Below are 16878 nucleotides of genomic sequence, written 5' to 3' on the forward strand. Positions count from 1 at the left end.
CATCTTTATGGCTGGGGGTCCCTGTACCTGTACCAGAACACACAGCGATGGGATTCAAGCAGCGTACAAAAGTTTTTCTTAATTCCGCACCAGTCACTGGTTCCGCAGTGGACGTACAGTGCCCCACTGCGGTCGCTCAGCTTCAACGGCTTTGAGGCAGCCCTGAGGATAAATGAATACCAACCTATTTTTATCATATCCTGGGGTTCACTAGGATAAATATGTATTATTAATTTGTGTCATAACCTGGGCAATTGACAATACTCCCTGCGTAATTTATATGGTACATATTCTCTCAGACGATAACAGGAAAAGGAACTCTAATACCTGTGTATATTCAATAATACAATCTTAAAAGAATAAAGAGTGATATTTGAATATATAAATAGAATAGAGGAATAGCTAGAAGGTGTATAGCATTTTTAATCACACAAGCCCTGCCCCTGGTGCCTACCATAATCATGCTTAAAATTAAGACCCCTGGACAGGAGGAATCAACCAAGCACCAACAATACAAGAAAAACTGTAAACTAAGAAAATAAAAAAATAACAGGGCAATGATGTCATCATTCATCACAAAAGTCATCTTATGCCTCAAGATGGGCCTTATGTCAGCAATAAGATACCATTATATTTAAGTCTTGCTAATTGAGGCATACTGTATGATGATATGACAATCTCAGTTGATGAATTATGTAAGTTAGTCTTTGCATTTTTATTTGCAGGCTCCAACTTTACTCTTAATCTTTGCTGTGATGACTTTTGTCCTGGTGGGATGATCTGAATTAATGGAATTATAGAGAAGACTCAACAAACCTTGTTTGGGATCCACGTCTTCTATGCATTTAGATAATGATGGTGGCAGACTGAATCTTGACATTCATGTAACCTCTGATTTGAAGAAAATTTGGAAAATATTTGTGTTTGTATTGATTTCTACATCCAGGGCCAGTGCTAGGGTGTTTGGCGCCCCCCTGCAAACTATAAATATGCACCCTCACTTCCATTTTTTATAAAGGGACAGGACTCGTCTTGGCATGCGTCAAATAAAGGGGCATGGTCTCACAAGAAAGGGACATGGCCAGACAATATTATTCACAATCTTATTCATATTACACCCCACATAGTGCTCCTGACTAACATTACATCACATAGTAGTGCCCCTTATTCATATTACGACACACAGTAGCACCCCTTATACACAATGGCCACAGTAGTGCCCCTTATACATAATGCACACAGTACTGCCAATTATATACATAATGCCCACAGTAGTATTGCCCCTTACACATAATGCCCACAGTTGTAGTGTCCCTTACACACAACGCCAGGCGCCCACTGATAATAAAATCTCAGTGGGCCCTTGGCAAATGGGAAAGGCGGCGGCTCTCCAGCTGGAACCTCCTTGCTGTGCAGGGTGGCTAAGCATATCGCTCCGGACGTGTACTTCATAGCTTCACTGACTAGTTTGCTTACTTTACTGCAAAATGCTTTGCATGCTATGATATGCTCATCAGCTAAAACCCAACAATGTAAGTCAATTTGTGCTTAGTACGAAGAGACGGTGTTGTATGATATGTCGACAGACATAATGTTGACATTTATAATATCAATGTTAGAATGTCAACATATTAACCCTGGTGGCCCAGAGGTGACTTACCTGCTCCTGATGGCTGCAGCGGCTCCAGCGGCGTCTTCTGGGTCCCAGCGGTCGTGTGAGTGTGACCTCAGCTGCAAACCTCTGATAAAGTGTCGGTACCGGTAAGTATTCTCCTCATAACCCTAATCCCTACCCCTAACTAAACCTCCCTCTAGTGCCTAACCCTAAACACCTATCCCTAACCTCGCCTAATGCCTAACCCTGATCCTCCCTACCGACAGCCTAACCCTAATGTTGACAATCTGACAATGTTGATATTTCACATGTCGACATTCTGAGAATGTGAACATGTTGCCTGTCGACATTATAACTGTTGACATAATGAATTATGATAGTCGACCTAATGACTACATCCCCACAAGTGACAGTTACTAAATTATCTAAAATACTATTTTTTTTAGACTGAACAAATGGCTAAAAAAAAAATATAATTTTTATTTTAAATGGTCAGTCAAAATAGAAATAAACACAGAAAAAAGGGCAACTAAAGCCCAATGCAGAAGTTTTAAATACAGTAATGAGCAAAATGAAAACAACAAAAGTCAGGTGTCTCAAATGGCTAAATTTTAACTGACCTTTAAGGTAATTGAATCCACATTGCATGCATGGAACTACTGTACAGCAATTGCCTATATTGTGCATATGATCTCTGCAGTTGGACGGTGGACCGCTACTATCTATACACTTGGTTTCATAGCTATCAACGATGTGCATTTGCACCAGCCCTATACTTGGTACAATCAATCGGACTGAAACAGGGATAATTATCATTATACACAACTCTGCAGCTCACAATTCCATTGAAATGAACCTCATTGAACTAATACCCTGATTCAGAGCTGGACGCTGTGACCACAGCGCTCGCTCTGAATCAGGGCCCACCTCCATAATTATGGAGCGTCCTCCTGGACGCTCGTATAGCTGTGGGTCACCATCCACAGCCTATACGAGCGTGCAGGTTGATGGTCGCGATGGTCTTGACCATCGCGACCATCGCCACTGCGAGCCAGAGCCTGCGGTTGAGTTTCTCAACCGCAAGGCCCGGAGTGATTTTGGCTCTATCAGAGCCAAAATCACTCCCACTGACATCACTAGTGTGATGTCAGTGGGCCGGCTTCTGACGGTAGGCGTTCCCTTGGGAACGCCCCCGTCTGGGAGGCACGCCCACCAAAGGGGGCGTGCTGTCAATCAACATCGACAGCACGCCCCCTTTGATCAGACACAATGAGTGAAGGAATGTCCTTCGCTCGTCGCGTCTCGCGCATGCGCACGACGGAGCTCCCCCCATCGTGCACATGCTCAGTGCACACCATCGACCCACTTGCGAGCGGACAGCCGCTCGCGAGTGGGTCTGAATCAGGCCCTATGCCTATATGACCACATCCCACTACAATACTGTTATGCCCCTTCTGTCACAAGTGATTAGTTCAGTTTACTATACATAAGACTCTGAATCACCCATTGTTGCATACACTTGGCTCCTGAGCATGGTCAGAGCAAAAACACGCAGGAAACCTTCCGTAAATGTACTTACATTGTACTTTGCATCAGCACCAAAGATGCAAGTTTGCAAACCACAATCTTAACTGTGATTATGGCACATTGTGCTTACCTACTGTAATTGCTTGGAGTCTTACAAACAAAATATGTGAACCAGAATTAAATGATATTGGAAGAGATTCTATTAAATGGTCCAAAATATCTTAAATAGATGAGTCCAGTCCAACTGCGCCAATATTGTTCCAATAGGGATTCCTGTGTATTTCCTCAGAAGTTGAATAGTGCATCAATAATCCATCCATTGAACACTATTTTCTTTAAGTACAGTAGGCATACCTAGAAGAGAATGAATGAGAGTTAGCACAATACAGTGTTACCTCACTTTTCTCTATCATCAGGTGTAGCCATGCACCCATACTTGCCTACTTTTGAAAATTAGTTTCAGGGAGATTATAGTCGGTTGTAATATGTGCCTTCGAGGGAGGTGTGCCATTCTCCGCCCAAAGGGCGTGTCTAGCTTTACCTATCTGCATATCCATTTGGTAGTGGATAGATCCCCTTCAGTAGATGTATCCTGACGTCATCGCTCACTGTCCAACGTTATTAGTTACTATCCATGTGCACATGGAGAAGAAATATAAACCTGTGACTAGTGAAGCGTGGCGACCGAACTAATTTCTACTTTTGGTGTCCTTTATGGGCATGGAACCGCACTTCCGCCCCCACTCTACGTCACCTCCAGGTACATCTACTGAAAGGGATCTATACACTACCATATCTACTTCTACTCAGGGGTGAGACATCAGCAATAAAGGGAGATCAGTGTTGTATACTGCAAAATGCAGGTGCTGGGGATTGCGGGCAAGAGTAATGGCTGTCCAGTTGCTGTGTGTTGGCTGGTGTCTCAATGCTGTTGCAGCAGTGCAGGATGTGTCATATATCATTAAACAGTCCCCTCCCCTCTATATAATACAACAATAGTGTGTGCTGGGAGCTGTGCTATTCCCCCTCATATATCACTGTACAGTCCCCTTCCCCTATATAATAATACCACATAATGTGTGCTGGGAGCTGTGCTATTCCCCCTCATATATCACTGTACAGTCCCCTTCCCCTATATAATAATACCACATAATGTGTGCTGGGAGCTGTGCTATTCCCCCTCAAAGAACATTGTACAGTCCCCTCCCCCTATATAATAATACCACATAATGTGTGCTGGGAGCTGTGCTATTCCCTCTCATATATCACTGTACAGTCCCCTCCCCCTATATAATAATACCGCATAATGTGTGCTGGAAGCTGTGCTATTCCCCATCATAAATCACTGTACAGTCCCCCCTATCCTATATATTAATAATAATACCACATATCAGCATGTACTGGGAGCTGTGTCCCCTGCCCTCATATATCACTGTACAGTCCCCTCTCCCTTATACAATAATGCCACATAATCAGTGTGTACTGTGAGCTGTGTCCCCTCATATATCACTGTACAGTCCCCTCTCCCCTATATAATACCACATAATTAGTGTGTACTGTGAGCTGTGTCCCCTCATATATCACTGTACAGTCCCCTCTCCCATATACAATAATAATACCACATAATCAGTGTGTACTGTGAGCTGTGTCCCCTCATATATCACTGTACAGTCCCATCTTCCCTATACAATAATAATACCACATAATCAGTGTGTACTGTGAGCTGTGTCCCCTCATATATCACTGTACAGTCCCCTCTCCCCTATATAATACCACATAATCAGTGTGTACTGTGAGCTGTGTCCCCTCATATATCACTGTACAGTCCCCTCTCCCATATACAATAATAATACCACATAATCAGTGTGTACTGTGAGCTGTGTCCCCTCATATATCACTGTACAGTCCCCTCTTCCCTATACAATAATAATACCACATAATCAGTGTGTACTGTGAGCTGTGTCCCCTCATATATCACTGTACAGTCCCCTCTCCCCTATATAATACCACATATCAGTGTTTACTGGAAGCTGTGTCCCCTCCCCAGGCCAGTGTGCAGTCTCCAGTTACTTACCTGTACACATGACGCTGCTGCTGCTCAAATCTCATGGCACTGGCTGCCGTGGAGGAGGAAGCAGGTCCCGCCGCATTGTGGAGAGGAGGTAAGTGCACTGTGGCCGTAAAGGTAGCGCTGCCACAGCACAACACTGCAGCGCACGTTCTCTCATACAGCTACACTGAGATCGGGCTGGGTTAGGTGGCCAGCCACCGCTACTCACTCCCAACCCTGCGGTGGTTGGCTTATAGTAAGCATGATGTCCACACAAGCATGTCATGCAATCTCAGATCCCCCGCGCCTGTCATATCCAGACTGTCACGCATGCACAGTCTGGATTTCTGATGGGGTAGTGGGGAAAGCGGGGGATTCTCTTTATATTGCGGGGTAGCGGGAGCTCACCCCTAAAAGCGGGAGGCTTCCACAGAAAGCGGGAGGGTAGGCAAGTATGCATGCACCTCATTGCAAAGGGCATGGCTATACCTTCTCTGCACTCCTTTAAGGTATCATGTAGTCTGTGCTCACCCCCCACACACACTCACCCTCTTGTTGCCTCTGCATTCTTTATGCATTTACTGCTCTCTCAAACAGGCGAATAATGGGTCCGCAAAAGTAGTTACGATAGAGGGCCAAATGTAATAGGGTGAGAGTTTAGAGAATGTGAGAGTTTTAGCAGTAAACTCTCATTTTGGGGCCTATTCATCATCACTTAATTTTGACAAAAGCAGGTGAAAAAGCACATTTTCACCTGCAATTGTTAAAATTAAATATTCGGGCCATTCATTAAGAAGGTGAAGCAGGAGATATCACAGATATCACCTACTTACCTTCTGTTTTCAGAATTTCCCGCTGTCCCCATACACTAGTATGGAACTTGACTGCGGGGGCATTCGCCACCTTCAGATGGTGAATACCCCCGCTTGTTCTTCACTGCCCGCTCTTCCCTATGGGAAGAGGGTCCGGCTTGCGAAAAGGGATCCATTCGGATCCCTCCGCCCGTCTGGCTCCTTCCGCCGGACATAGGGGCTCTTGTGAGCATGCGTGACCTGTAGGTCACGCATGCGCACCGCTGTCACTGCTCCGAAGGGAGCAGTGAAAAGATTTACTGCTCCGAAAAAGAGCAGTGAAGCCGCTCGCGGGGCCAATGCTGAATTGCTCCGGTGGCCGCGGCGAATTAGAATGTTAATTATCGGGGTCCGTTCGGACCCCGATCATTAACATCATGAATAGGCCCCATAGTTTGAGTTTTATTTCCAAAATGGGAAAACATCTGGATGAGAGTTTCTTGAGTCTAAAACATGAGTTTGCATATTCTTGGACTATTACATTGGCCGAGTTTGAAAGTGTGAGAGGTTACATTCTAAACTCACATTTTCTGAACTCTCACCCTATTACATTTGGGCCATAGTGAGCATAACTGTTACTTAGCTTGATAAAAGTTATTTTGGAAAAATATAACAAGTTTAGGAAGAACAGGAAATTAGGAAAAGGTAAAACTCTGTTTAATACCTTCTCAGCAGGAAGATATACAGTATGTGACGTGAATGATGAGGTGAAGTCCCTGTTTGTAGATATATATGGAGAAAACTAAACCAGTAAAGTACTTTTTTTTTTTTTTATTCTTGGTGGCTAAAAAAATACAATTAGGAAATTTTAATTATTATTCCAAATCAAATGGGCAGGAGAGACACATTTGCTTTACTCCTCAGTGATTTTAATAGTATAAGGGGTAAATTTACTATGAATTTTGTCTGTCCGAATTTTAAACACACTGTTCAACGTTGGGACACAAGTGAGTTTTTCCCAATCAAACACAAATTTACAAAGAATCATGTTTCACTGAATCGTTTATGGAATTGTGTTTGCAAGTGTATGGGTTAAGTCATATGTGGAGTAAATGAATAGACCTGCCTGTGAGCTGCACATGATCTGTGAAATGCTTCTCTGTGTTATAGAATAAAATAAAATAAAAATATGGCATGTGGTCCCCCCCTCGAAATTATAACCAGCCCGGGACCTCTGAGCCCTTTCTGGGACAGGTAAGTCAGGGAAAAAAACGACGTAGGGTTCCCCCTATTTTCCAATAACCAGCACTGTGCTGAACCAGCTGGGGTGGTAATGGCATAGCAGGGAGACACTCAGCCTGAGGTCTCCCTGCCAAACTATTCTCCAGCCTCAAACTGGTCAGCCCAGGGCTGGCAATCCTTAGAAAGTGGGGACCCCCACAAAAAAAATGGGGTCCCCCCTCCTGAGGATCAGCCAGCAGGTCTATTCCCGCAACTCTGGTTGTGGTGGGTGAAAGGGTAATGGATTAAATTAAGTACTAATATTGTTCTTCACAGTGGGACTACTATAAGTCCCAGTCAGCCTGCCCCTTGGCACTTGTAGAACCATAAGTTCCAGCAGGCACTGGTTATAGGAAAATAGAGGGAAGCCCACATCAGTTATTTTAACTGTTCCAGTACAATATAGTTTTTCTGCACAGCTGCTGAGGAGAGGGTCTATGTTAACTATTTTGTCCCTAGTTTGCTCCATTTATTATCGTGTTTGTAGACATGATTCTTGGTAAATTCCCGTGTTGTATCTCTGTCTATGGAAAGTACTTGTTGGTTTGATGGTGTATTGACTTTTATTTGTGTGTTCAGCCGTGTTTTGCAAATAGATTTATGTTTTTTACACCCGTGTTTGCCTTTAGTAAAGCTACATGTTTGAAAATCAGGGGAAACTCTCATGGGAATATTAACTCGGACAGACATGATTCTTAGTAAATATACCCCTAATGGGGAGATTTATTACATCTTGGAGAGAGATTAAGTGGAGAGAAATACAAAGCCTAAACAATCATACTGATTTGTGAAGTGCTTCAGGTAAATATGCCAGTTACAAGCACATCTATATTTTTACTATTCAGCTGTGGCGTTTATGCAGCTTCTATTGGTTTTAACTAGACAGGAGTGGGTTTGGTTTCCTAGAAACTTTCCTGCAAATGTAATTAGAGTCTCCTATAAACTATAAAGCAATGCTCTAATCCCTGTAATCCGTTGTTATCCTAGAAACCAAACCCACCCAAAGTTACATTTTACGGGTGTATCCCAGCCGTGGCTCGAGTTTTCTCACCTGGCTCGGGTTCCAAAATGAGGCAAAATGTAATCTTTCTGGTGTCAGATCTTGTGTGTTTTGGCCACAATATACAGTATGTCCCTCCATTGGTGATTTGGGCACCATTTCAGAGCAGACGCCAGACAAAGAGGCAAGGAGTGAAATGACTTAGGCCCTCATTCAGAGCCGTTCGCTATTTGCGGTCGTTCGTTTAAAAACAAGGGGTGGCTATTCAAATGATCCGTACGCACATTGTAGTCTGTTCACACCTCTAAGTCTGAACGAGCGAGCAAAACATACGCTCGTTTATTTGTTAAAAACGCCCCCTGGCCGCTCGCATCCTACGTCATGTCCGCTATTTATTAGATTAATCGAGTACATCGACCAGCGTATGAACTGCTCGCTATTCTTGTGGTTGGTGTTTGCTACCACAAATTTGCGAGCAGTTCTGGCTATAAAATAACCCAGTGACGTGAACAATGACGCTGCTGTTTTAAATATACACACCCATGAAACGCCAGTTTTGACCTTTAAGCACGCCTGCGTTCGGATCTCCACTCCCCATTTTCAAGCACCTTCCCCTGTTACCACCCACATACGCCTCATTCTGTCATTCAAAATAGCAGGCACTCGCTATATTGCGTACCAACGATTTTTGGCCGCACTGACTGGTTCGCGCATGCGTACTAAAAACCGTACGCATGCGCAGATGTGCAAACATCGCTCGGAACGAGCATACTGCCGCTAACGAGTGGCTCTGAATGAGGGCCTTAATGCATAAGAGCATATTCTTTATGTCAGAGCTTTATTTATGTCAGATAGATAAACAGCAAACAAAGTGAAAGTAGCTCAGACTAATGCTGGCCATACACCTGCACGACCAGCATAAGATAAGATTCACAAACGATTCCCCGGAGTTACCTGGCAGTCCCGGCTGCACGATTTGTTGTTTTTCATTGCACACGATCTGTCGTATGATCGATCCTGTGCCTCACGCCCTCATCCGGGAAAAGTCATTGAAATTACATGAATTGACGCACGGTGCATCGCATGCACAAAATAAACGGTACGATCTGCACACGATACGATGGATAATATGGGCTGCACATCTGATCATACAATCCATTTTAGGAGCTGCGGGAGCGCACATCGGATCGTATCCTACTCCAAAATACATGATTTCTACACGATTCATCGTAAGACTCGTCGAAAATTGGGCAATCGGCCCGAAATCGTGCTGGTGTATGGCCATCATTAGATACACATCCAATTCCAGTGCAGTATCTCTCAATCTGTACTACACTTCTTCCCTTGTACATTACACTTGGCACAGAGAAAAAATAAATTACATAAAGCATTGCCGTGAACAATTTCTGCTTCTGCTCTTCTGGCTTGGTAAACTATGTATAAAGTTTTCTAACAATCTTGAAATAAAATAAAATAAAACATTAGCTTTCTATAACAGGCTATACCTATATACACTATATCACAACTTCCCCGTAAATGTAATTAAAGGCTTCCATAAAGCCATGCTTTAATGCCTGGATGCCGGCACCCCGCTAACCCCCGCGCCAGCCACAAAAGTGGGCAGTGCGGGGGTGTGATGACGCGATTCACGCTGAATCGCGTCATCGTAGCCCCGCCCCCTGCCTTATAACCCCAGTAATATTGGCATTATAAAGCGGGGGGCGGGGCCACGATGATGCGATCGCGTCAGCACGCCCCCGCTCCACCTATTTGACCTGCCCCCATGCTCCCTGCTAGATGGACCTGCCAGCCCCCTCCCGGATTTCTCTGCCGAAATGTCAGCAAGTATGCAATATTGTGAACTGTGAACTGGTCAAAATTGACTGGAAGTGACTGGAAATGAATGTTACTGAGGTTAATAATACCGCAGGAACAAATGATGATTTTATTTGTATTTAAAATGAAAAAAAAAAATACAGATCCAAAATCAAAACACATGAGGGTGATTTTGCAAAACCAGAACCAAAACACGAAAATTAATACAGAACCAAAACATAGGGCTCAGTGCACATCTCTATCTTTAACAACACGATTCTTAAATCCGGGATTTCTATTGATGACTGTATAAAGAATATGATGTTAAGTCCGATGGTCCAATGCTGCCTAAAGTTCGATTTTTCATGCGAATTGATGTAAATTTTTCCTTTAGTAAACCTCAATTTGTAATAATGATGGGATATCGCAGAAAAATCAGCCCCACAGTAATACAGCTGATGTGCCAATGTTTCCACCAGCAATAATCAAGTCCTGGGTAAGTTGTGAAAGGTCCCTAGTTTAGGCCACTGTAAACACCAGGGGGTAAATTTATCAAAGGTCGATTTGATTTTAATTTTGAAGTCCGATTTCGCTCACCTCAAACCGACTGAAATCGAATTTTTAAAACTCTCAGAAATTACCTCATTTACTAATATTCGATTTGAGAAGCATTTCTCAAATCTAATTCAATTTGGGTTGGTTTTGAACAGTGATTTGCTGTTCGATTTGACATGTTCATGTAAAAATCGAATGATAAATCCCACTTCATAATGAACTGCGGTCAGGGCTGATGCTGCGGCTTGGGGGCCTGGTGATAGGGCTCCCCTGGCTGTGGCATCAGTCCCCCGCTAGAAAGGGTCCAGTGCTGGTTCTGGGAATTACAGGGAGACCCTACGCAAATTTCTCCCTGGTTCCCAGAAACCAGTGCTGGTTGTATTAAGTACAGTGGAACCCTACATATTTTTTCCCCTGTTCTTAACTAACCAGGACTGGCTTTGCAAAGTCCGGGGCTGGTTGTGTTTTGGGGGGGTACCTCACGTAATTTTTTTTTACATTTAACTTTTTATTTGCTTCTTACAGTGAGATACATGCAGTGATCTTACTGATGTCTGCATGTATCTGTGTTAATTAGACCTGCACATGCTCAAATTAAAAGCATGAAGCAGGTCTATTCATTTGGGGATTTGAAGTTTGATTTCAAATCAAATGATAGTAAATAAGGGTTTTGTATATTGGTCTATGTAAAAGTACCAATGTTTCCCCGATGTTCGAGTTGAGGTCGATTTGACTAAAATTTGATTTGAAATTCGATTTTACACTCGATTTGGCCTTTAGTAAATACCCAAATGCAAAATCGAATACAAATCAAATGAAAATCGCATGCCAAAGCACTCAAAATGCCAAATCGACCTTTAGTAAATTTACCCCCAGATCTGTCAAATCAATCCCCTAAATATGTGTATGTATTTTATGTTCACTTGCAAATAGCAGTCAATAATTGGGTCCTGGGTAAAACTTCACAATTTACCCAGGATCAGATATTTGATGGTAAAAGCTACAAGGAAACATCATCTGTGTGGCCTAATGCTAAATTTGTTATTACACTGAAAGCCAAGGTATGCTGGATACATAATCTAAACTGGGATGATTAAACTAGTGGATCTGCCAAAAGAAGCCAATTTTTATCTACTGTATTTTAAAAGAAAATTACCTTCCACAAATGCTGAAGAACCAGAGTGGTACAGATCTTGCCACAGTATGCTGAAATAAAGGTCATTTAGGGTTTTTCTTAGTTACAGTATTTCCATGCCCTCCTTAGAAACTTGACCTTGTTATATGTAGAGATGAGTGGGTTCGGATCTCAGAGATCCGAACCCACCCGAATTTTGAGATCCGGGGCGAGAACCGAATGTGTGTTCGGTTCCCCCACCAGCCCCAGATCTCAGACCGAGGCAAAACCATAGAGACGAAATCTCGGTCTCGCAAGCTTTCGTCTCTATGTATATAAGAGACCACGTGGCGGCCGCCATTTCACTCCGGCTGTGGAGACTAAACAGGGAGGATGGGTAGTATAGAGCTGGGAGAGGTAGTACTACTTACCTGTGCTGGTGCTGTCGCTGTGCTGTCTGCTGTGTCCTGGGCTGGTGCACTGCTGATCTGTCTGGTGCTGTCACTGCTCTGCTGTCTGCTGTGTCCATCTGGGCTGGTGCAGATCCATCTTGGCTGGTGCTGTGCTGTCTGCTGCATCCAACTGGGCTGGTGCTGATCCATCTGGGCTGGTGCTGTGCTCTCTGCTGTATCCATCTGGGCCCAAGTTCTGGACCCGGAAAAAAATTATATATATATATATTGTCTTTTTATTTTTTTTCGGTGTGTGCATGTTAGGCTTAGCCACACAAGATACAGCAATGCAACCTAGTGCTGCCCGACTCCAGTCGTCATTAATCTGTGCTCTGGGCCCAAGTTCTAGACCCGAAAAAAAAAGTATTTTGCCTATTTATTTTCTGTGTGTGTGTGTGCGTGTTAGCCTTAGCCACACAAGATACATCAACACAACCTAGTGCTGCCCGACTCTGGGCTCAAGTTCTGGACCCGAAGAAAAAAACAAAAAAAATAGTGTCTTTTGTCTATTTATTTTTTGTGAGTGTGCGTGTTAGGCTTAGCCGCACAAGATCAAGATACAGCCAGCAATGCAAGTTGCAACCTAGTGCTGCCCGACTCCAGTCATCATCAATCTGTGCTCTGGGCCCAAGTTCTGGACCCCAAAAAAATAAAATGGTGTCTTTTGTATAATTTTATTCTGTGCGCGTACGACTGCATGTGTGTGAATTTTGTAACAACACCTTGGCTACACTATTGGTGCTTGTGACACTGCTTAAAGACCACAGAAAATATGGAGGGCTGTCACATGACAGAAGAGCAAGGCCGAGAACCACATGTTATAGCCGCCGCCAGCAGTCATCATGATAATGCCGGGCTGTCAACTTCCTTCTCCTCTATGAAGCCCCATGACCCAGGGCTTAGGATATGGTAAAGCTACTTTTACTATAGTAAAGAAAAAAACATTGAAAGGGAAGTTGCCTTTAGATAAACAAAAAATTGGCAATACGCCATTCACTACACAAAGTAGCAAGGAAAGGATAAGACCTTGGCCTTTATTTATGTTGACTGCTGGTTCTGATAGCCCTTTGCTTGTAGTAGTAGTGGTGGTGGCACCATTTTAATTTGAAAGTTGTTAAGAGTAAGACAGCTCTGGAAAAACCAACTGTGTGCCCTGAGAAATCGAAATCACAAATCCCCGAGAAGAGTGCAAGTGTTTCTTCGGTTACCATGTGTGAGCCAGACCTAAACCTAGTGTGCTGGAAGATCCTCCAAGTTCCAACATTTGTGTGCCCTCTGTAAATGTGGGGAAGGGCAGTCAACATCTTGCAGATGTAGTCAGTGAGGATGCTTCTCCGGAATTGCACATGGAGGAGGAGGATATTTTGGTAGTTGAAAGCGTTAAGGATCATGAGGATGTTGATGATGAAAATGTTTGTGATGAGGATGTTGATGCCGAGGATGTCCTTTGTGTAAGTAAGGCAACAGCTGTTGCCCATGGATTGAAAAAGCCAAAGCCCATTGTTGTCATGCCGGGGCAAAAGACGAAAAAATCCACTTCATTATTTCCACCCCAATCCGGACAACAGTTGTCAAGCCATATGTAACCATTGCCAAGCAAGAGTGAGTAGAGGGAGGGGCCTAAACCACCTAGGAACCTCCTCCTTGTTACATCACTTGGAGCACATTCATCAAATATCAAAGTGTATGACGCCAAATTCCAAAACTCAAAATGTAACAAGTCCAGTGTCACCTACCTGCTCCTTCTCTGTAGGATCCAAGCACCTTTGATCTCCACCACCAACACCTGCATCATCAACATCCTCATTCATCATCGGGAGTAGTCCTGCTGCATCCAATGTTGTTATTCCAAGCATGATTGACTCCTCTCCTATCCGTGATTCCTCAGAAGGATCCTCGATGACTACGCCTGTTGCTGCTGCTGTTGCTGAGAGTGGATCATCATCCCAGAAGGGGACCAGGAGGAAGACTACTTGTAGTGTATCCTCCAAAAACAATTAACTGTCAAACAATCATTTGCAAGGGCAAACAAGTATGACAGCAATCATCCAGTTGCACAGCGGATTACTGACGCCATAACAGCTATGCTGGTATTAGATGTACGTCCAGTATCCGCCACTATTGCAGTGGGTTTTCAACAGTTAATTCAGGTCCTGTGTCCTCGCTACCAGATCCCTTCTAGATTCCACTTCGCTAGAACAGCAATTCCAAGTTTGTACAAGGACATTAAAAAAAACCTTATTAATGTCCTCAGAAATGCCGTTGTACTCACTGTCCACTTGACCACTGATATGTGGACAAGTGGGACAGGGCAAACTAAGGATTACTTGACTGTGACAGCCCACTGGGTAGACATATTGCCTACAAAAGCAACAGCAGCAGCAACATCTACCAAAACATAGCTGATACAGAGGCAGGCTACTCTTTGTATAACTGGTTTCACTAAGAGGCATACTGCAGAGAACCTCATAGAAAAACACAGGGAAATCATTGCTAAATGGCTTACCCCACTTGGACTCTCCTCAGGATTTGTGATTTCAGACAATGCCACCAATATTGTGAGAGCATTACATGTGGGCAAATTCCAACACGTCCCATGTTTTGCTCAAACAATTAATTTGGTAGTGCAACATTTTTTTAAAAGTGACTGGGGCATGCAGGAGATGCTCTCGGTGGCCGCAAAATATCCGGACATTTTAGACATTTGGCAACCGCTTGTCGAAGATTGCATGACCAGCAGGTACTGTTAAATTTGCCCTGCCATCAGCTGAAGCAAGAGGTAGTAACTCAGTGGAATTCTACCCTCTATATGCTTCAGTGGATGGAGGAACAGCAAAGGCCACCCAGGGCTATACAATGGCCTATGACATAGGCCCTGGAGGGGGAATGCACTTTACTCATGTGCAGTGGAGAATAATTTCCTTGTTGTGCAAGTTTCTCAAACCCTTTGAACTTGCCACACGTGAAGTTAGTTCAGACACTGCCAGCTTGAGTCAGGTCATTCACCTCATCAGACTTTTGCAAAAACAGCTGGAGAAATTGAAGAAGGAACTGAAACGGAGCGATAGCGCAAGGCATGTTGGACTGGTGGATCAAGCCCTTGATTCACTTCACCAGGACCCAAGAGTCGACAATCTATTCCATCTTGCACCTTTTTCTTTTCCATTATGTGCTGGTTGGGGCATTGCTGCCTGACATTTTAAATTAATGTTATGGTTGGTTTAGGAACCAATAATTTGTTTTTAAATTATTATTAATTATTCAGCCCAGGGCAGCACCAAAGAATTGTTTTTTCATTCATTTATTATCAATTTTACAGCCAGGGGCTGCACCAACTATCAACTATCAATTCTTCAGTTCTCAAGGGTATCCCAACCATCATCTTTGCACAGTCCTCAACTCTATTAATAATTATATCAATCAGCTTTGAGCCAGCAAGCTGGATGCAATCTTTTGGCCTTTTAACTAGATGAAAAAAATCAATATTGTGAGCTGTGAGGTGGTCAAAATTGACTGGAAACTAGTGGAAATAAATGTTATTGAGGTTATTAATACTGTAGGATTTGATTTTAGCTGTTTTTTTTATTTTTTAAGAAAAAATCCAGATCCAAAACCAAAACCCGAAAACAAAACCCGGAGGTGAGGTTTTGGCAAAACAAATCCAGATCCAAAACCAGGGCAGATCCAAAACCAAAACACGGGGGTCGGCACACATCCCTAGTTATAAGTGGCCTAAACCGTGTAAATTGTTGTGGTCGATTTAATTCATACTATTTGATAACAGCAACATTCTTTTCTCAGAATTCTGTATATCAGAAATTGAATATCCACTATATTCTCGTTGCCTTGCAGAAGTAACTTAAGCTAAAAGATAATCCTTTCGTATAGCTCTCACATGCTGGGGAAAATTTACAAAGCAGTGACTTCTGTAAGCCACAGCTTCCCGTGGGTAGCAAGTGAGTATTTATAATGGCACCAGCAGTCAGTGTTAAGCATGCCGGGCTTTACAGTGACTGCAAGTGCCATTTAAAATATAGACCCTCAACCATCGGGATGCAGTGGCTTACAGAAGCCACTAATTTGTAAATTCTCCCCACTGTCTCTCTCTTTCTCCTGGGCAGAGATGACAACTGCAGTTAAATCTAGCTATGTGAGCTATTAAATATGTGATGTTAAATATACTTCTCTGGGATGCATTGGTGTATGCAAGATTTGACACACCTGGTCCCAGATGAGTGCTTCTGAATCCACATCCTGACTTCTTAGGTGCTGCAGTTAAACTGCCCTTTATCAGGTCCCTGGCACCTCCTTCAAGCATACACTGTCTTCTGTCACTGGAGTGCTGGCTCTATTTATTAAACCTCACCTCTATGGTAGGTAGGGTTGCCACCTCATCCCTTTAAAGCTGGACACATGTTAATTACACAAGTTCTGCCGGCAGTTTAAAGCCAGGTGAAATGGAGACTTGAAGACAGCCAGCCACAGAATATGTGTAATTCATATGTATCCAGCTTTAAAGGGATGAGGTGGTCACCCTAGTTGTAGGAGCCCCATCCTTGCACCTCCCACCAGCTGGAAGTTCCCCACTTCTTCTGAAGGACTGCCATGACTCCAGGCCCTCCTCTGGCTCTACCCAGTGTTACGCAGAAGGGAAGCCAGCTCTTAGAGCACTGTTCCA

General features: G+C 43.5%; 1 protein-coding gene across 1 annotated transcript in view; it reads left to right on the top strand.

Annotated features, from left to right (window-relative positions):
- LOC148436147 (uncharacterized) overlaps window positions 1-917 on the top strand; it is a 200764-nt gene extending 199847 nt beyond the window's left edge. Inside the window, exon 9 of the mRNA XM_088465268.1 lies at window positions 726-917. Within this exon, the coding sequence (XP_088321394.1) occupies window positions 726-779 (54 nt within the window). The 3' untranslated portion in view covers window positions 780-917. The remainder of the gene's footprint in view (window positions 1-725) is intronic.
- Window positions 918-16878: the final 15961 nt, after the last annotated feature.

The sequence above is a fragment of the Taudactylus pleione genome, unplaced genomic scaffold (assembly GCF_031769625.1).
Source record: "Taudactylus pleione unplaced genomic scaffold, aTauple2 ptg001942l, whole genome shotgun sequence".
NCBI classification, from domain to species: domain Eukaryota; kingdom Metazoa; phylum Chordata; class Amphibia; order Anura; family Myobatrachidae; genus Taudactylus; species Taudactylus pleione.